We start from the raw sequence: 24,942 nt of genomic DNA, 5'->3' as shown, positions 1-24,942 counted from the left end.
CGTTGTACACCACCCTGATATTTTAAGATATGGTAGAAAAGAAATAGTTTTATAAATAAAAATGAATGGCAGTCTACAAATCACCCATATTAATATATGAACATTTCAAGGTAGGAAGAAACTGATTCCAGTCCTACCACAAAGCACTCAAAGGCCAGGGCATTTAACATGGCAATGGCAGAGCATAAAGAGGCAGCCTAGGAAATGAGCTTTCATCTGCCTTTCAAAACACATAGCTACACTCCATTATCTTCAACTTAAATGTGAGTTAATTTCACTAATCGTCAAATTCCATATAAAAGCAGGTTCTTTTAATTTCAGTATGGCTTTCTCCTTTTCGAAAATGTTCATGCCCATGGAGAGAAAGGTTTTGTTTTGTTTTAAAGCTCATTGCCCTTTGGGGGAAAATGACAGTTGTGGAACTTCCTGACAGCCAGAGTCCCCCAGTGGATTCACAGGGCAGCATGGCAGACCCATGTGGATTAAAACTCTCCACAAACAGAGAAAATCCGTGCCAGCATGGTTTACAGCATGTAGGCAGTTACTGGATTTTCTAGCCTGCAGGCCTCCATGCTGCTCATCCTCATGCTTTCAAACAAGGAGCATTTTGTATAGTCACTCTATGCCCTGCATTGGCCCCAAGGATGGAACCGCTTGCCTACCAAGGGGACTGATCCCCACCACAGCATGTGCCACATTTATAGAGCAGCAGCCCCCAATGCCTGCTGGTCACAAAGCCCAAAGTGATTTCATGGAGTCCCGTGGAGGTCCAGACAGGACCTGAAGAGGATCCAGCAGAAGTCTGATGTCCTTGTGTTGGAGATAACTTTATCCTTCAGAAAGTGGAAGAAGGAACTAGAGGATCAGTAATCCTTGACATCATTCTAACCAAGGCCAGGTTCACATGGGAGCTAAAATCCATATTGAATTTGAAGCTTTTCCCTTCACGATAGAGTTCCACGGTTCACACACATCCATCCTCCCTACCTTCCAATTTGCTGTGTTGTTCACAGACGTTCACGTTTATTAGTATTGCTGCTTCCTTGTGGCCCCGCCCCCAATTTAAATGTTAACTCCCTCCGGAACATCGCTCATTGAGAAGGGGAAGGGTTTCTGTCAATTTCACACTAAGCCAGGAGACAGTGGGGGGGTGCAACTGACACCAAATTACTTTTTTCTGTTGTCAGTTTCATTTCCTCTAGACAAAGCCCTTTTTTGTGAAGGAATTAAATGTTTATAGTGTGCAGTGTGTATATTTTTGTTTGTGTGTGTGTGCATGCACAACCTCTTTGTGAATGAGACGGCTGCATCCCAGCCGGAAAGTGTTAGATGGGGGGATTGGGTCGACCCCACCTCCTTCCCCTCCAGAAAACCAAGCAGGGCCACCCTGGCACTTCCCGTGGCAAGTCCTGCTCTCTGGCCAGCAGGACTGCTCCCCACCAGTGCTGCCCACAGCCACCACCTCGAAGGGAAGGGAATGGGAGGAGGGGCTGCTCGCCCGCCCGTGCCCCAAGCACCGGCCCTAAATACCCGCCTGGTCTCTTCCCCACAAACTGGCGCAGTGCAAAGCAGCTCGTCCCCCCCACAGAGAGAGGCACAGGGGCAGCACAGGGCCCCTTCTCTTCCCTTTCTGCCCCCGCCCAGCTCGTAAAGTAAAATAGCGAGAAAACAGAGCGCATAGCTGGTTTAAAGGACTGAGGGAGGGAACTTGCTGGGGGGAAAGTGGGGGAAAGGAAGGCTAGAGTGACCGGAAGTTTGTTCGACAGCAGCAGGAAACAAAATGACGCCCATAGGCAGTGCAAGGGGTGGAGTAAGGGAGGATCTAAAAAACAGCGAAGAAAAGCTAATGCACGGTAGGTGCACACCGAAGCAGGTGCGGATTTTCAAAGCAAATTCGAGTTTTTAGCACATTGATTTAATCTGAATTTAAAGGCAATAGCAGCTGAATGCACTCACGTTGGCAAAAACGTGGCGTAAACGGTCCAAATTTAAAGGATCTGCGAAAAGCACCAGATCCACATTATACCAGCATCTGATCAGGAACAGAGATGACTTAGCTAGTGAAGTGCCTCTTATGGGAACTCTGGGGGAAAGTGATGATGTTATACTTGAGTTCGTTGTCTTAAAGGAAGCAAAAGCTGAAAGTAGCCACACGCAAACCCTGGTCTTCAGGAAAGCTGATTTTGATAAACTCAGAACAATGGTAAGTAAGGTCCCATGGAACACAGTCCTAGTGAGAAAAGGAGTGCAAGATGGGTGGGAGTTTCTAAAAAAGGAAATTCTAAAAGCATAAAGGCAAACAAGTCCAACAGGGGGAAAAGGGGGAAGACAGAAGAAGAAGCCAATGTGGCTTCACAGAAAGCTTAGAGATAACCTGAAAGCAAAAAAGGACACATACAGGAAGTGGAAGGAAGGCCAGACCACAAAGGAAGAGAACAGGCAGGCATCATGGAATTGCAGGGATGATGTAAGGAAGGCTAAAGCTGAGAATGAGCTGAGGTTAGCGAGGGATGCTAAACGCAACAAAAAATCTTTTTTCAGGTATGTCCATAGTAAAAGACAGAAAAAAGAAATGGTGGCACAGCTACTCCATGAGGATGGCAAAATGGTAACAGATGACAAAGAAAAGGCAGAAGTGCTCAATTCCTACTTTGGCTCAGACTTCTGCCAAAAGAGGGTCTTTGACCCTCCTGGGAAACGCGAAGTTGAAGGGGCAAGATTGCAGCCTGAGATTGATAGACAAATGGCCAAGGACTACCTAATTACGTTGAATACGTTCAAATCTCCAGGGTCCATGAACTGTATCCTAGAGCAGTGGTTCCCAACCTTTATGAGTACGGGACCCTCTTTTCATGACCTCCCCCACGCTAATTGTAATTTAGCCTCTGTGAAAAAATGGTGCATAGCAAAAGCACATCTCCAAATATCCCCTTCCATAAAAAGCTCCCTGCAGACAGGGAAGTGTTGCTTTCTTTTCTTAATGTGAAGGTTCATCAAATTGGTATCCCCCCCCCACAGTCTGAAGATGTACAGTCCTGTCTCCCAACACTAGCGGGTTACAGTGTTGGACTAAGATCCCCACCCAGCCATGATGTCCATGGGTGACCTTGGGCCAGACACAGTCTCTCAGCCTAACCTACCTCACAGGGTTGGTGTAAGGATAAAATGGAAAGACTATGCGCACCACCTTGGGCAACTTGGAGGAAACGTGGGATATAAATGCAATACAGTAGGGCCCCGCTTTATAGCAATTCGCTTTACAGCGATTCGCTAATACTGCGGTCTCAATTAGACGCAATTAGACTAAAGCCCCACTCATACGGCGGTTGTTCCACTTTTAAGGCGGTTTTCGGGCATCACGCACCATTCTATTCAATGGGTTCCACTTTACAGCGGTTTTCGCTTTACAGCAGGGGTCCGGAACGTAACCCGCCATATGAGTGGGGCCCTACTGTAATGTTTAAATAAATAGATACATTTCAGCTGTAGTATGTGAACCCCAGCCTCAGCCACCCTGCTGACCTATTATTATTATTATTATTATTATTATTATTATTATTATTATTATTATTATTATTATTATTATTATTATTATTATTATTAGAAGAAGAAGAAGAAGAAGAAGAAGGAGCAATGTAGTAGTGGTGGGGATGCTAGGTTATGAAGACAAAAGGATGGATAGATTGAGGAGGGGTTTGATTGGTTAGAGTGCACTTGGGGAATGAGAGTGGAGCAGAAGACAGACAGCACAGACAGAAGACAGCACACACACGCACAAACACGCCTGCCCCTCCTGCAAGCATCTGCAGGCGTGCATGCATTCGGAGACGTGGGAGGGGGGAAGCCCTCAACTGCCACAGCATCTCGGAGAGTTTGGGGAGCAGAGTGTAGGTGGAAGAAGGGAGGGACGCTGGCACACACACAGCCTCAGAGATGGGAGGAGAGCAAGTAGTTAGCTAGATTTTGACTCTAAGGAAAGAAGCTGAAAAGGTACAGAGAGGCGTGCTTGCTCTCTGCTGAATCCCAAGTTGTAGCTTGGGAAGACTCCTCTGGGGACCTAGTGCAGAAGCAAGAATGTTAATACTGTGAGCCCCTTTATCTTACGCTCTGATTGTATATCATTCATTGGCGATCACGTGTGGCTGAGTAAGATTGTCTTCCAGGGTAACGTCTTTAACAGTGTGTCCGTAAGTGACTGTGGAGGCCAATTCTGGATCCACACAGCCTCCCACAGTGAGGACCTAGGTGTCCAGATGGAAGATGGTCACAATGAGGATTTGCTTGACGTGCCTTCCGCTGAGTTTGTTTGTTCCTTTCACCTTGTACTCATGCTTCTTCAAAGTCCATAGCACCTTTGATAATGGCCGACCTCCAATTGGGATGCTCATGGGCCAAGGCTTCCCAGTTCTAGATGCTCATGTTACATTTTTTTAGATTAGCTTTGAGAACATCTTTAAACCTCTTTTGCTGTCCACCGATATTCCGTTTTCCATCCTTAAGTTGGGGGTAAGGTAGCTGCTTTGGAAGACGGTGATCAGGCATTCGAGCAACACGGCCAGTCCAGCGAAGCTGATGTTGGAGGATCATTGTTTCAACACTGGTGGTCTTTGCTTCTTCCAATATGCTAACATTAGTCCGCCTATCTTCCCAAGTAATTTGCAGAATTTTCTAGAGGCAGCATTGGTGGAATCTTTCAAGAAGTTGGGAATGGCGTTTATAGATGGTCCATGTTTCACAGGCGTACAGTAAGGTCGGTAATACAATGGCTTTGTAAATAAGCATTTTGGTCTCCCTGCGAATATCTCGGTCCTCGAACACTCTACGCTTCATTCGGGAGAATGCGGCACTTGCAGAGCTCAGACGATGCTGAATTTCAGCGTCAATGTCAGCTTTTACAGAGAGATGGCTGCCAAGATAAGAAAAGTGATCGACATTCTCCAGCATCGCACCATTAAGCTGGATTGATGGTGCTACAGAGGGATTGGTTCGCACTTGCTGATGAAGCACTTTGTAGGGGTTTTTTTATGTTAAGCGAGAGGCCAAGCTTTTCATATGCTTCTACAAAGACATTAAGGATAGTTTGAAGATCTTCCTCTGAATGTGCAGAGACTACATTATCATCAGCATAGAAGTTCTACGACAGAGGTTGTAATTACCTTACCTTTTGCTTTCAGCCTACTGAGATTAAAAAGCTTTCCATCTGTTTGGTACGTGATTTCCACGCCAGTGGGAAGTTTCCCCTCAACAAGGTGTAGAATCATGGCGATGAAAATAGCAAATAAGGTCGGAGCAATGACACATCCCTGTTTGACGCCTGATCCACATTGAATGGATCACTTTGGGAGCCATTGTTATCCAAAATTGTCGCCATCATGTTGTCATGGAGGAGTCGCAAAATAGTCACAAATTTATCAGGGCATCCAATTTTCAGAAGGATGGTCCAGAGAGCAGTTCGATTTACAGTATCAAAGGCCTTCGTCAGATCAATAAACGCCATATACAGAGGTCGGTTTTGCTCCCTGCATTTTTCTTGAAGCTGTCGTGCAGTGAAGATCATGTCCACTGTCCCCCTGGAAGGGCAGAAACCATTTTGGGATCCAGGGAGGATGTCTTCTGAGATAGGTAGGAGGTGATTTGTGAGGATCCTTACAAGGATTTTACCTGTGGAAGCTAGAAGAGAGATTCCTCGGTAGTTCCCACAATCTGTTCTATCACCCTTCTTGAAAAGAGTGATAATTATGGCATCCCTAAAGTCTTCTGGCATCTCCTCCCTTATCCAGATTTTTTTCGATGAGCTTATGAAGTTGTTGTGTAAGTTCATTGTATTGATTGTATATATCCTGATTGTATGTATGTGTAAATAAACCATATATCATAAAAACACCACAGTCTCTGCTGACTTTCCTTCCAAGGAAGCCAAACCCAGGGTAAGCGCAGGGAACCCCTGGAAGTCTCTCACTGCTCAGAGATTGGGGCATGTGCAACACTATATACAAGGAAGAGAGAGATCCCTGTGTGTCTGTGTTCTGTGCAGTGTGTGTGCGCGCATGAACAAGAGAGTGAGTGTGTTGTGGCTATGTTCTGCTGAGTTGGGCATTTCTCCAGCTCTGATTTTGAGTTTTTTGGGGGGTGACCATTCCCCCGATGGCTCGTCCATCTATTTACGATCAGTGTCAGTTCTGTGATGTTCAGGTAGATTTAACTGTTTTAATTATGTGTTTCAAAATTGTTGTAACCTGCCTTGAGACCTCTGGGCGAAGGGTAGATAATAAATTCTAATATTAATAAATAATTAATAGTGACTGATGCTATCTGCCATGGTGGAATTTAAATGAATATACAGAAAGTAATCATTATGAGGTCTTAGCATGTCCTAGGGATAGGGGAAAGGGGCAAATAATAAAAGTCAATCCCGTTAAAACCGCTGTGCATTCAAAAACACAAGGCTTGCCATGCTCACTTTGTAGGTTTTCTTGGAGAGGCTATCCTGGGTCTCCATGAGCCAGATTGACTGGGAGTATCCATGACTCAACCAGAAGCATTCCCTGGGCATCCCTTCTCACAGGTTCTATTGGCTCATTGCTTCCAGCCAAGAGTCACAATTCATGCATGGGTTTCCCTCACCGAGGACAACACCACATGCTTCCCTCAGTTTCAAAAGGTCAGTAGGTAAGTGCACAAGGCAACATACCACCACAGCGTATTATGTTCAGGAATATTATGTTTTATTTTAGCTATGTCTGGCTTATTCCCTGGTATGCAGAAAGAACCTCCCTGACCTGGAGCAGTGTATTAAAGTGTCATGGATTATAGTAATTGGCTAAAGATTTCCATATTTGGTCCTCTTGAAAGTGCTGCTAAGCTTTTTGTTTTATAATTATTATTATTATTAACTTTATTTATACCCCGCCATTTTTCCAAATTGGAACTCACGGCGGCTTCCAGATAAAAGGCACATACAATTAAAAACCTATCAAAAATAAAGGCATATAACACATAAATGAATACGTATAAACAGATATAATTAAAAAATGAACTCTAGTTTAAAATAGCATTAAACTGTTTCTAATAATTAAAAAACATAGTCATAAAATCAGAATTAAAAAATAAACTGGCAAGAACAATATAACATCCTTTTGGGCCTATCCTTGGCCGCCTTCGGAATCAAAGGCTTGCTGAAATAAGAAAGTTTTTAACTGTCGGCGAAAGGACCGCACGGAAGGGGTCATTCTTATCTCCCTAGGGAAGGAATTCCAAAGCCTAGGGGCCACCACCGAGAAGGCCCTATCTCGTATTCCCACTAGTTGTACTTGTGCGGATGTAGGTATTGAAAGAAGAGCCTCTCCTGAAGATCTCAGGGTCCGGGCAGGCACATAGAGGGTGATGCCATCTGACAAATAGCCTGGACCCAAGCAGTATAGGGCTTTATAGGTCAGCACCAGCACTTTGAATTGTGTCCGGAAACAAACTGGCAGCCAGTGGACCTTTTTTATATGTTTCCGGGCCCGATTCAAAGTGCTGGTTTTAACCTATAAAGCCTTACACGGCACGGGCCCGCAATACATGATGAAACGTCTCTCCGGATATGAACCTACCCGTACACTGCGCTCAACAGCGAAGGCCCTCCTCCGGGTGCCTACTTATAGAGACGCCCGGAAGGCGATTACAAGAAAGAGGGCCTTCTTGGTGGTGGCCCCCGAACTTTGGAACACTCTTCCTGACGAGGTTCACCTGGCGCCTACACTACTATCCTTTCAGCGCCAGGTGAAAACCTTCCTCTTTGCCCAGGCATGTTAATATTTTTTTAACATTTTTAAAATTTTAGTATTTTGTACTTAATGTTCTAACAGACAGTTAAATTGTAATCTGATGACCAGGTTGTTTTAAATTGTATTTGCTGTGTTTTTACTTGATGTGCACCGCCCAGAGAGCTTGCTATGGGCGGTATAGAAATTGAATCAAATAAATAAAAATAAATAAATAAATTAACAGGGGAGTTGTATGGTCCCTGTAATCAGCCCCAGTTAACATTCTGGCTGCAGCACGTTGTACCAACTGAAGTTTCCGAGCAGTCTTCAGAAGCAGCCCCACGTAGAGCGTGTTACAGTAATCTAAATGGGATGTGACTAAGGCATGTGTCACCATGGTCAAATCAGACGGGTCAAGGAATGGGCGCAGTTGGCACACTAATCTCAAATGTGCAAAAGCCCTCCTGGCCACTGCAGAAACCTGGGAATCCAAATTAAAAGCTGAGTCCAGGAGGACACCCAAACTGCGAACCTGTGTCTTCAGGGGCAGTATAACCCCATCCAGCACAGGCTCAACCCCTGTTCCCTGATCTGCCTTACGACTGACCAGGAGCACCTCTGTTTTATCTGGATTAAGCTTCAATTTGTTCACCCTCATCCAATCCACCACTGATGTCAGACACCGGTTTAAGACCAAGACAGCTTCCTTGGAAGAAGGTGGAAAGGAGAAATAGAGTTGGGTGTCATCAGTGTACTGGTGGCACCGAACTCCAAACGCCCAAACAACCTCTCCCAGCGGTTTCATGTAGATGTAGAGGGTGGCGAAAAAACAACATTTTGCTGCCACTATTACGTCATCTCTTTCCCACCCAGCCGAGGGTTACTTCAGTCTGGCCCTCAGGACATGGTAGAGTCATCGGTGGCCCGCTGTAATGAGTTTGCTGGACACTTCCAGAATAAGATCTTATGCATCCGTCGGGACTTAGACTCCCAGTTTATAGCAGTTGATCCTAATGAGGTGTCCGGAGCACAGTCTTGTCATGTTTTATTGGATGAGTTTCAGTTGGTTCAGCTCGAGGACGTGGACAGGGTGCTTGGACAGGTACGTGCAACCACTTCGGTACTAGATCCTTGCCTCTCTTGGCTTATAAAAACTAGCAGGGATGGAACAGCTGGTTGGGCCAGGGAAGTGATAAATGCCTCTTTACGAGAGGGAGTGGTCCCTGGCCGTCTGAAACAGGCGGCAGTGAGACCACTCCTGAAAAAACCTTCCTTGGACCCGGAAAATTTCAACAACTACAGACCAGTAGCGAATGTTCCATTCCTGGGCAAGATCTTGGAACAAGTGGTTGCTGGCCAGCTCCAGGCGCTGTTGGATGAAACCGATTATCTAGATCCATTTCAATCGGGTTTTAGGCCTGGTTTTGGCACCGAGACAGCCTTGGTCGCCCTGTATGATGACCTATGTCAGGAGAGGGACGGAGGGAGTGTAACTCTGTTGATTCTCCTTGATCTCTCAGCGGCTTTTGATACCATCGACCATGGTATCCTTCTGGAGAGGCTCGCGGAGTTGGGAGTTGGTGGTACTGCTTGGCAGTGGTTCCGCTCCTACTTGGCGGGTTGTCTCCAGAAGGTAGTGCTTGGGGAACATTGCTCGACACCGTGGGTTCTCCAATGTGGAGTCCCACAGGGGTCAGTTCTGTCTCCCATGCTTTTCAACATCTACATGAAGCCATTGGGTGTGGTCATCAGGAGTTTTGGAGTGCGTTGCCATCAGTACGCTGATGACATGCAACTGTACTTCTCCTTTTCATCTTCTTCAGGTGAGGCTGTCAATGTGCTGGACCGTTGCCTGACTGCGATAATGGACTGGATGAGAGCTAACAAACTGAGGCTCAATCCAGACAAGACTGTGATGCTGCTGGTGCGTGGTTTCTCTGATCAGGTGGTGGATATACACCCTGTCCTGGATGGGGTTACACTCCCCCTAAAGGAACGGGTTCGTAGTCTGGGAGTCTTTTTAGATCCTTCCCTGTCACTTGAGGCTCAAGTAGCCTCGGTGGCACGGAACGCGTTCTACCAACTTCAGTTGGTAGCCCAGCTACATCCCTACCTGAGTAGGGAGGACCTCACATCAGTTGTACATGCTCTGGTAACCTCGTGATTGGATTACTGCAATGCGCTCTAAGTAGGGCTGCCTCTGAAGACAGTTCGGAAGCTACAGCTCATGCAAAACGCGGCGGCCAGACTGATAACGTGGACCAAGTGGTCCGAACACATAACACCTGTTCTGGCTCGCTTGCACTGGCTTCCAATATGCTTCCGGGCCAGATTCAAAGTGCTGGTTTTAACCTATAAAGCCTTATACGGCGCGGGACCACAATACCTGCTGGAACACCTCTCCCGATATGAACCTGCCCGCACACTACGTACTACATCGAAGGCCCTCCTCCGAGTTCCGACTCATAGAGAAGCTCGGAGGGTGGTAACAAGAACTAGGGCCTTCTCAGTGGTGGCCCCCGAACTGTGGAACAGTCTCCCCGATGAGGTACGCTTGGTGCCGACGTTACTATCTTTTCGGCGCCAAGTCAAAACCTTCCTCTTTTCTAAGGCATTTTAATCTAACTTAATCTAGTTTTAACATGTGCTGTAACTGTTTTTAGTTTTTCTACTCTCTTATATTTTTGTTGTATTTTATTATGGGATTTTATTGTATATATTTGTATTTCTTTGTTGTACACCGCCCAGAGAGCTACGCTAGTGGGGCGGTATAAAAATTTAACAAATAAATAAATAAACATAGGGGACAAAACTGAGCTCTGAAGGATCGGAGCCACTGCAAAACAGTGCCCCCAAGTCCCATCCCAGCTAGGCGGTCCAGGAGGATACCATGGTTGATGGTATCGAAAGCAGCTGAGAGGTCCAGCAGAACCAACAGGGACACACTCCCCCTGTCCAGTTCTCTGCGTAGGTCATCCACCAAGGCAACCAAAGCCGTCTCCGTCCCATACCCAGGCCTGAAACCAGATTGAAATGGATCTAGAGACTCCGTTTCATCCAGGAATCCCTGGAGCTGAGAGGCCACCACACGCTCTATTACCTTACCCAAGAATGGAATATTGGACACTGGCCGGTAGTTATCCATGTTTAAGGGGTCCAGGGAGGGCTTTTTCAACAAAGGTCTCACAACTGCCTCCTTTAGGCGCATTGGAATTCTGTCTTGTTGTAAGGAGGCATTGACCACTCCTTTTTAATTAAAATAATTATAATAAGTTCTTGCTCTTACAGTTAATGGGAGTTAATTACCTTGCATAAGCCCATTATCATATATTCAGAGACTTTAAATAAATAAAAAATAAGTTTTAAAGGTTCAGACCAGCCGAGTCAACTCTTGGAACAGTTTGCCACCATGAATCTCTCCCAGCCTGATAATAAAAAAGGTCCAATCCAGGTCCAGCCCATGAAGGAACCAGATTCTCCCCCACTCATCCACCCCTCCACACACACTTATGATGCTAGCCAAACAATTTTTAGAGGCCGTTTGCCACCAAGAATGCCCTCTTCCCCCCACTCTGACAATAAAATGGGGCAGTATGGCCCATGAAGGAACCAAATCCTCCTCCACCCTATGATGCCAGCAAACATTTTTGGTGGGACAGTTTGCCACCAAGAATCTGCTCTTCCCCTCACACTGACAATAAAACAGGCCCAGCCCAGCTCATGAAGAAACCAGATTCTCAACACTATCACTAACACCTCATGATGCAAACCACTCATTTTTAGAGGCAGCTTTCCATTAAGAATCTCCTTTCCCATCTCTTCTTCCTACAAGAAATAGGACCCAGTACGGCCTACAAAGAACCAGATTCTCTCCCCACGCACCACACACATCCTTTATGATGCTAGCCTAACGTTTTGGGGGACAGTTTGCAACAAAGAATCTCCTTTTTCCCCAACCCTGACAATAAAAAGACTCTTGTCTGGCCCATAAAGAAACCAGATTCCCCACCTCCCATTATGATGCCAGCCAAACATTTTTGGCACAAAGAATCTCCTTTCCTGTCTCTCTCTCATACACCCTACAATAAATAGGGAGCAGTCCAGCCTATTGAAGAAACCAGATTCCACCCTAATGCCAGCCAAGCATGCTCTTCGGACACTTTACTACCACTCTTCTCACTGAAATGTGTGTGTGATATAATATATATAAAACTGTGTAGAAAATACTCTGTCACAGAAAAGAAGACTATGCTTGCTGCTGCTTTGTGCTGGTGTTTGCAAAAGGAGGGGAAAGTACCTCAGCCTCAGAAAAGAGCAACAAGCAACTTGAAAATGCATGCATCTGATTGGTTCAGGTTAAAATGCATGCCTCTGAGCATTGGGGAGGCTCTTCACAGTCCTGCTCTAATACTATGGAACTTCCAGTGCGTTCTGAGGGAATCTTAATTGGCTAGAGTTTATTCTATGGGAAATAAAATCAAAATGGAGGTGCAAGGAGACCCCTGCCCTCCCTAAACCATGCCTACTAGAATTTATTAATATTATTGTCCCTGCAGACAGGGGTGGGACTACACCAATGATTGTGATTGGCTTTGCTGTCCAAGGAAGATTGGCCAGAACAAAAGATGGACAGAAACAAGTCTAGAGTGTCTCTAAATATGAGCTACTGTATTGAATATGAATGTAACGAACAGAGATAGGAGGTTTAGGGCTTTAGGGTGTACAGTGCCCCATCTGCCCTTAGTGAGGGATGAGACATACCCCTCCTCCCCAGCCAGGCACTTAAGCTGGCAGCTCTGAACAACAGAAATGGATGTCCATAATTCTGGCAAGCTTTGAAAATTGAAGGGCCTAGATGTTGAATGCATTTTTTTTTTTAAAGGCAATTTTAGCTCTGGGGTGTTACCGAACTAAAACAATGTGCCACTAATTAATAATCTTTTGTTTATTCCACTGCAAAATTCACTCACACTTGAGGAAAAAAACATCAATTTTCTAAAGGCTTCTCATAAAAGACATATACTGGCTTTTGTCAATCTGTACGATTTCTGTTGCCTGGTTATTTAAAAATCCTATAGTTGATACTTTTCTTTTAAAAAATTAAAAATCTTCAGTCAGTTCATAGATAACCCTAGAAGTAAAGTATAGCATCAGCATCACTAGATCAGCTGCCTACTCTTGATTGAAATGCTGGTTGCTCAAAGATGGCACAGGTGCCACCTCTGTTACCTTTTTAGTGCCTACTGAAGACCTTCCTCTTTCAACAAGCAATAAGTAGAGATCTTGTCCCAGTCTGTGTTTGTGTTGGAATTGTATTTTAAGAAGTTTTTTTAAAAAAAATTTAATAATGTTTTTAAATTGTTTCATTTTTAAGATGATTTTAGTGTTTTGTCACACTGGGCTCCTTCTGGGAGGAAGGTCAGGATAGAAATTTAATAATATAATAATAATAATGATGACGTCGACGACGACGATGTAATGTGGGTGGAGGAGAATTGCAGAAAAGTGGCACAAGGCTAAATGTGCCAGAATTCAACTTCTCTGTTCCGTTTGTCCACTGACATTACATTGCTATGTATGCTTAGGGAAACTGAAACAAATACTGTAGATATAAGAAAGTATTTTAAAAGTCCTCTTTTAGGAACAGTATTTACCATGAAGTAAAAATTAATGCATCACAATATAGGTGTTCCCTGTAAAAATGTAAAAGTACTGCCATCAAGTCGATTCTGACATGGTGACCCTATGAATAGGGTTTTCATGAGGCTGAGAGGCAGTGACTGGCCCAAGGTCACCCAGTGAGCTTCATGGCTATGTGGGGAGTCGAGCCCTGGTCTCCCAGGTCGTAGTCCAACACCTTGACCACTACACCACACTGGCTCTCACAGAACTTAAAATGTTGGTGATCCTTCACGAGATGGAGTAATTGCCTCCTAAAAGGTTATCTTAAGGCCCTTCCCCACATGCCCCCTCCAAGGGAGGCAACAGAAGAACAGGCCTTTTCAGTGGTGGCTCCTTGCTTCTCCAACACTCTCCCTAGAGAGGCACACCTGGTGCTATCATGATCTGTTTTTAGGGGCAAGTAAAAGAAACATCTATTTACCCAAGCGTAAGGCCCTTAATCTGACATGGATGCTTTAAATTGGATTCCTGCATTGAGCAGGGGGTTGGACTTGATGGCCTTACAGGCCCCTTCCAACTCTAGGATTCTATGGAGAGTATTAGATATACTTGTGGCCTCTTTTTTTGCCCAACTTTTTAGTGGGGTGGGCTGTGTTAGATCTCCCCTTTCATATATATTATAGATGTGCTTTTTATGTTTTATTTTATTCTGCTGTTTATACTTTGTTTTAATGTTTGTTTCACTTTATAAGTCACACTGGGTCAATGCAATATTATTAATGCAATAATGTAATATTATTAATGCAATAATTCATCATCATCATCATCATACTTAACTGAATTTCAATTCTCTGTTTCTATGTAATAAAAAAGAGGTAAGAGAACACTTCTTCCAAAGAGAAAAACAAGTAAAATGTGTGTGACCATACATACAGGTGTGCCTTCCAAACGCAATTTTGATGGGCAGATACAACAAAACACCTTATAGTGATCGGTTGTGCCCTTGTAATGCTGGGGAGGTTGAATCACTAAACCATGTCTTTTTGCATTGCTCGTTTTACCATGAAATTAGAAACCTTTTGATTAAGCCTCTAATTATTTCCCTGCCAGGAAGAAATGAGGCTTTTTACATTAAATATCTTCTTGCTGGCCAATCTGCTCATATCACTGAGTCTGTAGCCAAATTTTGTGCCATAAGCATTTCCATCAGGAAAAGTCTATACCCGTTCTCTTAACAGAATCGAATACTGATCGGTTCCACCTTATATATTGTGAAGCGTTATATATTATATACTAGTTATCTCCATAAGTAACTGGCTATTGAACATTGTAACTAATCTTGTCTTATTTTTTTAATTTTTAAACTTATATTTTGTTTTAACATTGTGTGTTTGTATGCATTTTTACTGGTCTTTGACCATAATAAACACTACCTACCATACATACAGGTGCTTTGATCAAGCCAGAAAGTCTTCTGCCAAAGCAAGTGCTTTTCTTTGAAGTAGGTGGAGCATCAGAACTCCCTCCCTTTGTTTTTACCGTGGGGGGGGGGAGCAGGAATAATTTGTAAAGGTTGCCTAGAACTTGCACAATCAAATTCTTGTAATGAAAGGGCAAGCCTGCTGCTCTGGTAAATCTGACCAAACAACCTACTGGATATAGGGTAATGAAAGCCCCATTTCCAATCCCTCTTGCTGCTACTAGCCAAGTATCATAGCAACTGGCAGGACACAGCTCTGCAACACTCACAAGGCTACATGGTGATCTGCTCAAGGCCAGGCAGAAAACATTAGCCTTGCTAGACAGTACACAAGCCAGGACTGAAATTTGGTACCAAGTGGCTGAATAAGGCTGAACATGATTTCTTGCAAGATCTGCATCTCAGGAGTGGGAACATAGGTGGTGACCTTGCAGTTATCACTGTCTTATGTATCTTTTATGATGCTGAATTTGGTGCCCAGTTCCCAGTTCCTTTTTTCAACAACTTATTGTGTGAATAATCTATATAGTTTATTTGGCACTGCTCCACAAAATATGAGTTACAATACCCAACATCACAAATATCCATCACTGGGAAACTGTCACTTCAAGACGCATCATCATTCCATGGGGTAAAAGGTGTTGTTTCTGCGCAAAGCACATAAATGCGCAATGACTGCAATCTGCAGATATGAATAAGGGAAGTGTAGCTATTGAAACAATCACCTTGTTCAGCACACTTAGTACCAATTCACTAATTTTGGTGGCATGACCCATGTCCTCAGAGGCAGAACCTGCAGAAGAAGCCCCTGTTTTAAGGAGCAAAAGTACCCATGTTGGAAAAAACTTCTAAATCCACAGTTGGGCAATATCTTTATTAGCACCAACCACAATGTCACGGAATAGTGGTGAGCTTTTAAATGTCACTGTTTTGTACCCTTTTGGTTGGTCCTAACAAATGTATTATTCAACTGTAGATTTTGGAGGACTTTTGAGTGATAAGGAAGAAAAAAGAGCTGAGTAAATGACTTTGTTACAAGCAGGTAGGGGCAACTGATTTGATGCAGAAAGGCACTTGTGATAAATGCCCCAAACCAATGTATCTCTTTCGTTTCAGAGGCACTGACTTTCATGTAATCTTACTTAGGATCACAGATTTACACATACAAAAATCTCTACTTCTGCAACATTTTGTACCTGTTTTAATATGCACACACACACTGCTTTCAAATAGCAGCTTTCTAAATTGTAGATCAGCTTATATAAACCTGAGAGAAAGAAGAGAAAGAGCAGGTTGCTCAAAACAAGAGGCCAGTATTGATTTTTCTTCTGTGCAGCAAAGCCCCCCCCCATCCCATTTAGTGGCTGTCAAAACCTCCCTTTAACAGCTGGAGTCAAATTGCACTATTTACAGCAAGAGCCCTTGTCAAGTGGACCATAAGTATTCTAACAATACCCTATTCAAATGGGCTTTACCGCACAAATTGCAGACTCTCCCAATTGTCCCTGACTGAGGCAAGAGTTTGATTTTCACAGAGGGCCTTTGCCTGTTCAGTTTAAAGTGGTGCTTTCTTTGGCAAACAATAATGCTCCACATGAGGGAGTCTTTCGATGCTGAAAATAATTAAAATCTGTTTAACTATATCAAAGAAATTTGACAACACGCATATTTTATTTTGCATTGACCACATTTGTCACACCCGGAGAAATGGGACCCTTGTCTTCCCGGCACACGTTCCAGCTCCACCCCAAAAAGCATCCAAGCAGGATGAGCTCAGAGCACTCACCCTTGGCAGTTGTCATTTCCACACAGTAATACAGAGAAGCTGCTTTAGATGCTGCACTGGATCAGGCCAATGGCCCATCAAGTCCAGTATCCTGTTCTCACAACCAGATGATGATGATGTATTAAATTTATATCCCGCCTTTCCTCCCACAAGGAGCCCAGGGCTGCAAAGAAAACACTAAAAGCACTTTAAAACTTCTTAAAAACAGAAGACTTTAAAACATATTAAAACAAAACATCTTTAAAAACATATTAAAACATCTTTTTAAAAAAACTTTAAAAACATGTTAAAAAGTGATTCCAGCACAGACACAGACTGGGATAAGGTCCCTACTTAAAAGGCTTGTTGAAAGAGGAGGGCTTCAATAGGCACTGAAAAGATAACATAGATGGTGCCTGTCTATATTTAAGGAGAGGAAATTCCAAAGTGTCGGCACCACAACACTAAAGATCCACTTCCTATGTGCTGTCTCATCAGACCTCCTGATGAGATGATATCTGCAGGAGGCCCTCACCTGCAGAGCACAGTGATTGACTGGGTATATAAGAGGTAAGACAATCTTTCAGGTATCCTGGTCCCAAGCTGTATAGGGGTTTGTTCATCAAAATCAGTTTTACAAATACTTAACACCTAAATAAACTGAAAAGTGCCTTACTTTGATTCAGAAGGTTTCTTCACTGGGAAAAAAGTTGTGTGGCCTCCGCCTGTTCTGGTTTCTCCCAAGCCTCCTTTTCATAGGAGCAATGGACACTTAAACAGTGCAGTTGTGTAAATGTGTAGCACATAAGTGTCTTACCTTGGTTCAGAAGGGCTACACCAAAACTAAAACCTTGAACTTGGCCCGGTAGCTAATGGGCAGCCAGTGCAATTCTTTCAGCAGCAGTAATACATGTTGACATGTTGGCAATACCCTGCCCCGGTGAGCAGTCCTGTTGCTGCATTTTGCACCAGTGACCAGCTTCCAGACCAACCTCAACGGCAGCCCCACATAGAGTGCATTACAGGAATCCAACCTGGAGGTTACCAGTCCAACAGTGGTCAGGTTATCCCAGTCCAGAAACGGTCGCAGCTGTCTTATCACCCAAAGCTGGTAAAAGGCACTCCTAGCCACTGAGGTCACCTGGGCCTCTAGCGACAAAGAAGGATCCAGGAGCACCCCCAGACTACGGACCTGCTCTTTCAGAGGGAGTACAATCCGTACAAACCAGGCAACTGCCCAATTATCTGAATGGGATGTAAATCAAATAATAAATAAAATAAAACTTGGGAACAACCAACCCACAGCGCCTCCGTCTTGCTAGGATTCAGACTCTGTTTATTGGCCCTCATCCAGCCCACCACTGAGTCTAGGCACCAGTCCAGGGTTTGCACGGTCACTCCCGATTCAGATGTTACAGAGAAATAGAGCGGGGTATCATCCGCTCCCAAGGGCTTCATATAGATGTTAAACAGCATGGGGGACAGGATGGTACCCTGCGGCACCCCACAACACAACTGCTAGGGGGCCAAAAGACAATCACTCAATGTGATTCTCTAAGAACTACCCTGGAGGTAGGATGGAACCACTGTAAAACAGTGCCTCCGATACCCATCTCACCAAGTCGGTCCAGAAGGATACCATGGTCAATTGTATCAAAAGGTCATCCATCAGGGCGACTAAGGCCGATTCAGTGTCACAACCAGGCCTGAACCAGACTGGAATGGGTCAAGATGATCTGTTTCATCCAAGAGTACTTGCAATTGCTGCACCACAATCCTCTCCGTCACCTTCCTCAAATACCTTCCTGTGTGCTGTAGTTGTCACAAACCAATGGGTCCAGGGTGGGCTTTTTCAGGAGCAGTCGGATCATCACGTCTTTCAGGGAGGCAGGGGCTACCCCCTCCCGCAAACACACATTGACCACATCCTGGATCCACTCAGTCATACCGCCTTGGTAAGCTTTAACAAGCCAAGAAGTGCAAAGGTTAGAGAGACACATTACTGGCTGCAATGTCGAAAGCACCTTGTCTGCATCCTCAGGCCCAAGGAGTTGCAGCAGACGTTGCACTGGACACTCACCACTTATTCTATATAAATTGCTTTATATTAGAGATAGTGATTATCATGCAATATAGCTGTTCCTTACTGATGGATGATGAGATGATTGACAGTTGCCATTATATACTAAATTCTAAATGACTTCTACACAAGGAAAGAAAGTAAAAATTTGGGACTCCTCTTCCCCTGCCCCAAAAGCCAAAGCATTTAGAAAATTGTTCTATGGAGCTGAAGTTAAATAATGTTATTTAGATGAATCTGGCTAGTGAGATTTGGAACCAGGTCTTGTGTTTAATACTGCAAATTGTACAATGAATTTGTTTTAAGATTGAAAATGTCTTCAGTTCACTGAAAACATCACTTCACAGAGTCCTAAAAGGGCAGGTGATGATCCAGCCAAAGTTCAGCATTTTTAAGTCCCATTGAATTCCAGAAAAGGGGGAGTTAACCATGTGCTTAAATCTCTCCCATGGAAATCAGTGGATTGTGCCCTTAATCTACTGTTGCACTCAAGTCCTGCTTGTGGGCTTCCCACCCATTTTGTATTGCCAGGGGTCTGTTGACATCAACTCCAAGAAAAGGAGTTTTAGACCCTTCAGAGGCCCAGTGTGAATTGTTTGCAAGGTACTTTGCAGGTAAAGTTGTTCACCTCCGTAGCAATTTTCATGCTAGACAAGGAGCTACTAGACAAGGAGCTTCTTTGTACATAAATGGAGCTCATTAGGCCTCTTGTACTGCATGATGCCAATTTTAAGTCAAAACGTTCCCACAATGAAAAGTTGGTGCCTTCTTCTCCCCATTTTTCAGTGTGACTGGTTCTCACAGAGTCAGCATCCTATTTGTGAGCCTTCACACCATGGGCTGGCTAATACTGAAGCTGGTACAAAAATTATGCCCTATGGGGACTTTCCTCTAAAGGAAGTATGGCAAACTGAGTGTGGGAAAATGAAAACACGGAAAGAGAGATGAAAGAGATGGACAACGCTAAAAGAAAAGAATGTCAGGCCCAGTGCCTTTCAACATTTTTATTAATGACTTGGATGAGGAGGTGCAGGGAATGTTTATCAAATTTGCCGATGATACAAAATTGGGAGAGAAAGCTAACACCCTGGAGGACAGAAACAAACTTCAAAGGGAACTTGATAGGCTGGAGCATTGGGCTGAAAACAACAGAATGAAATTTAACAGGGACAAGTGCAAAGCTCTGCAACTAGGAAAAAGAAACCAAGTGCACAGTTAGAAGATGGGGGATATTTGGCTCAGCAATACATGTGAGAAGAATCTTGGAATTGTCGTTGATCACAAGCTGAATATGAGCCAACAGTGCGATGTGGCTGCAAAAAAGGCAAATGCTATATTAGGCTGCATTAACAGAAGTATAGTTTCCAAATCGCATGAAGTATTAGTTCCCCTCTATTTGCTCTGGTTAGACCACATCTTGAGTACTGCACCCAGTTCTGGACACCACACTTTAAGAAAGATGCAGACAAACTGGAAGAGGTTCAGAGGAGGGCAACAAGGATGATCAGGGGACTGGAAACAAATCCTTATGAGGACAGACTGAAAGAACTGGGCATGTTTAGCCTTGAGACTAAAGACTGGGGGGAGATATGATCGCACTCTTCAAGTACATGAAAGGTTGTCACACAGAGGAGGACCAGGATCTCTTCTCAATCATCCCAGAGCGCAGGACATGGAATAATGGACTCAAGTTGCAAGATGCCAGATTTCAGCAGAACATCAGGAAAAACTTCCTAACTGTTAGAGCAGTACGACAATGGAACCAATGTCCTAGGGAGTTGGTGGGCTCTCCAGCACAGGAGGCCTTCAAGAGGCAGCTGGACAGTCACCTGTCAGGGATGCTTTGAGTTTGATGCCTGCATTGAGCGGGGGGTTGGACTCAATGGCCTTATAGGCCCCTTCCAACTCTGCTGTGCTGTGATTCTATTATTCTTATCTGAGTGCCCCTTCCAAGGCACTCTTCATGTTCCCACTGAGGTCACTCATTGCCTGCAACAAGGCTGAATGGTCAGAGGAATAGGTTGCCCCTTTCCTTGTGCTCACCTGATGATGGGAAAACTTTTCTCGATGAGTGAAGCTGCTGTAGGAAGGAGTGCCAAATGTATAAGAGTTGAAGGACTGCCCATCTGCATTTTTCTGCTTGTGTGTGTCTTCTTCAAAGCCTGGGAGCAAAGAATCTGCCACTGTTGCAACTGAGTCTTCACAGCAAGCAAGGATTACCTTGGCGATTTCCCCGGTTTCATGGCGCTCTAGAATTCCTAGGCAAAGGACATAAAGTGGTTGAGAAATTTATGGGCACCAGCATCATTTTGCATAAACATAGTAGCAGCGCTGGTGCATTTTGCAGGATCAGGTCCAGGAAGATAAGGTGTAGATGGAGAAGTTCATTCATCAAAGTGAGCATTAAAACTACCCAAATCATATAAAGAATAGTATCCACTAAACAGCCAAAGCCAGACATAGTATTATACCTGTCTGTTCAGCAGGGGAAGTCCCACTGAGTTCAATGGAGTTTATTCTCAAAGAAGTTGGTACAGGGTAGAACTGTACCTGTGTAAATAACATAAATAACTTTCCCAAGGGATTCCCTATCAAGAGCTGAGCTCACATCAGATAAATAAATATATTACTACAGCTGCAAAGTTAAGAAGAAGAGCCCCCCCCCATGTCAGGGCCTCCTGGAGGAATCACACTGTTTAAGCCACCCATACAGCTGGTTGCTCCTCAAACCACGTAAACTGCAGCCCAGCCATGGAAGACGGGTTTGGTGACAACCAACTGGCTCAGGTGATGTATGAATGGGGCCCAAGAGGCCGCCCTTTCCAACGTGTTCCTGACTCCACTTGCTATCCTTCTAGAAGACCCCGCCTTTTTTAAAAAAACCTGGAACTTGGGATCAAGACCAACTTTGTATCCCTTTTCTCAACCAGTCTTTAAAGGTGCGGGAGGGGAGGGGGAAGCAAATGGGAGACATGTCCTGAACCGCCTTCCAAAATGCTTGGAATGGCCCGTTTAGTGATGGCTTCACATCTGTGGAACACTCTCCTCACTGAGGTATGCCTAGCAGCAGCATTGCATTCTTTTACAAAGAGGTGAAGAGACCCCTCTGCCGGCAGGAGTTTGGGTAAGGGGAACTGACCAAGGGAATTTATGGCAGCTTTTATTATGAGCTGTACTGAGATGCTTTTTTTAGTGTTATATGGTTACTACACTCTGTATTGTGTTGCAAACTGCCCTCTGGCCTCCTGGTAAAGGGTGGGTATGCAAATTTCTTAATAAATAAAAATAACTGAAGATCAACCAATTAGCTTTTCACTCCAGCAACCCTTCAGGAAACAGTTTTAAGTCCAACAGTAGAATATTTCTCTGCCAGACGCCCTTATTTTCAGGGGAAAGATGATGGATAAACTGTCACAACTGAGCACCCATCTGAAAAGCTGTCAACATAACTAACATCATATTTCATATAGGGGCCAGTCATAGACACACTTAAATTATAAGAAATCAATGAATATAATCCTCCTCATGTTTTATTACCTCTCCAGTGAGCAGCTGATTAATTTAATTCTAATTTAGGAACAACATTCCTACCTTATACCTAGGTATAGAAATGATTATCTATTGATTAATATAATAATTATTATTAATAATAATAGGATTTCTTATTTACCCTTCAGGAGAGCCAGTGTGGCATAGTGGTTAGAGGTTTGGACTATGACCTGGGAGACCAGGGTTCGAATCCCCACACAGCCATGAAGCTCACTGGGTGACCTTGACCAGTCACTGCCTCTCAGCCTCAGAGGGAGGCAATGGCAAACCCCCTCTGAATACCGCTTACCATGAAAACCCTATTCATAGGGTCGCCATAAGTCTGAAGGCAGTCCATTTCCATTTATTGCATCTACCCTTCACTATAAGGTCCCTGGGCGTGTTACAACAATATAAAATACAATATTAAAACCATTTACAGTTGGTACACCTAGTTCAGTGGTTCAGTGGCTCTCCAGCATCTGAAAACCTGCTCAGGGCTACCAGAGTGTAAAAGTGTTACCAGGCCTATTTCATTCTCTGTTTCTTTTTTACCCTGGAAGCTGCATGCCAAAATTGTCACCACTCACCAGTCTCTCAGTAGAAATACTTGATAACTTGTACACTTGTACAGACACCATCATCAATAGTCAACATTCATACAGTGTGTGAGTGCTGTCCTCTGGTGTCCCAAGTATTAAACAGCAAGAGGCAGATGACCCTTTTTTTGGTTTGCTTTTGTTCTCAATTACATCTTTTCCATTACGCATAAATCAGGGGTGGAGAACCTTTCTGGCTCCATGGGCTGGATCCTTATCAGGATCTGCCTGGTGGGCCAAATTTGACAGGTGGGTGGGGCTGCCTACCTATCAGTGACCTGACCTCACAAATGACATCAGGGTTTCTGTCCTCTGAAGTCCTGAAGCACACAGCAGGCCTCCGTCTTCAGGGGTCCAAGACTCTCTCTGGCTCACTCCTTGAACTGTTTTTATTGGGAAAACAAAGCTACTGAAGGCCTGAGTTTTCATCCTTGCCTTCCTGTAATTTCCCCCTTCTTATTTAGAGGACTTCCTCTCTTAGGTGTTGCTCTCTTAGATTTTCCTGCAGTCACTCTAAGCTAGAATTCCCCCTTTTTTTTCCTTCAAAAAGAATGAATGAAAATTCCAGCACCAGCACTAAACTATCTCAGAAAGCACAGAGTGCATGTTTATTCATTTAATAAAGTGTAAATGTGGAACAATACCCGCTGCTCAGTAAAATAAAACCACGGGGAACAGCCACATTTCCACATGCCTGGTGTTAGCAAGCCTCCCCAGTAGGAGTCACACAAACAGGATCTGTAGACAGTGGCAACATCACATCTTGGCAGTTTATTGGACTGACAGAGAGAATCAAATATACACACTTAACATTTCAATAGTGATTAGCTCAACAAATAATGCATATCTACTATGGTAGTAGGGACAGCTCAACAACAACATGCATTTCTTTGGCTGTTGTTGGCATATTAATAATATTTTTATTTATTTATTTTATTTTTATTTTGTTGCATTTATATACCGCTCATAGCAAGTAGCTCTCAGGGCGGTAAACAGAATAGGATAAAATACATACATCATAATAATAAAATCACAAAACATATAAGACACAATGAAAACAAAATACAATTAAACAAAATATAAGATGATAAAAGGATTAGTATTACAAGATTAAAAAGATAAAAAGATTAAAATGATTAAAATGCCTGGGAGCATAAGAAGGTCTTTACCTGGCGCCGGAAAGATAATAATGTAGGCGCCAGGCGGACCTCTTCGGGGAGGCTATTCCTAAAGGAGCCCAGGGCAGCAAATAAGAAGTGATAAAACAATTTTAAAAATCTTTAAAACATTTTAACAGTATCTTATAATCTTAAAAACAATTCCATTACAAATTCAGACTGGAAAAGAACTGATGCAAGAGGCTCCACCAGCTCCTTCAGAGAAGGTGGCCCGTATACCAACACCAACCCTAGTTGATTGCCCCCTTGGCTTGACACCAACCTGACAACTGTGCAGCTCTAAGGCAGAGGGGTTTCCTGGTGATGGAGAAGGAAGTTCTACGGACCACAGCAACTCCTCTCCCAACCCCACCCCACCCCATCCCTGCAGCCTGTGCTGATGTTGCACTAAGTATCCAGGTGAAAAACCTGGATCAAATCAACTTCTCCAGCTCACCAACTCAGTAATACATGCCAGATCTGCATTGTCATCCGTGATCAAATCATGGATGAGCAAGACCTAATTATGCACTGATCTGGCATTAAACAAAAGCATGCACAGGACAGTGGACACAAGAGATGAGCAACGAGGAACCTGTTCATGGGAGGAACAAGGTAGCGATAACTTGCCCTTGTCTTTCATAGCAACTTATAACCTTATCCCCTGGCTATACCTCCCCCTTCCCATGATCACTGGAATTGGGGTGACATCACCCATGTGTCTCTTCCCAAAACTCCTCCCCAAGACATGATACAAACAACAACAGGCCACTAACAAAATCTACCACAGTCAACTATCCCAGGGGGCATCTGAGAGAATTGGGAAGTACATTAAAATGCTCCTGTGACTGTAAACATGGCCACATTCTCCTGCCAGTTCACCACTGGATTTTATTCTGTCAGGAGATGTATAGCCACTGTTGGACTCTGTGTTTGTTGTTGACTTTTCTTTGAAGAGTCAGT

At 44.0% G+C, this 24,942-nt stretch overlaps 1 protein-coding gene across 1 annotated transcript in view; it reads right to left on the bottom strand.

Moving 5' to 3' along the window:
* Positions 1 to 24,942, bottom strand: part of WDR72 (WD repeat domain 72) — a 118,255-nt gene that overhangs the window by 22,266 nt on the left and 71,047 nt on the right. Inside the window, exon 14 of the mRNA XM_061594949.1 lies at positions 20,739 to 20,953. Coding sequence (XP_061450933.1) covers positions 20,739 to 20,953 — 215 coding nt within the window. The remainder of the gene's footprint in view (positions 1 to 20,738; positions 20,954 to 24,942) is intronic.

Source organism: Rhineura floridana, chromosome 14 (genome assembly GCF_030035675.1).
Source record: "Rhineura floridana isolate rRhiFlo1 chromosome 14, rRhiFlo1.hap2, whole genome shotgun sequence".
Classification (NCBI taxonomy): Eukaryota; Metazoa; Chordata; class Lepidosauria; order Squamata; family Rhineuridae; genus Rhineura; species Rhineura floridana.
Note: the sequence above shows the minus strand (reverse complement) of the source record. Positions and strands in the feature narration are given on the sequence as shown.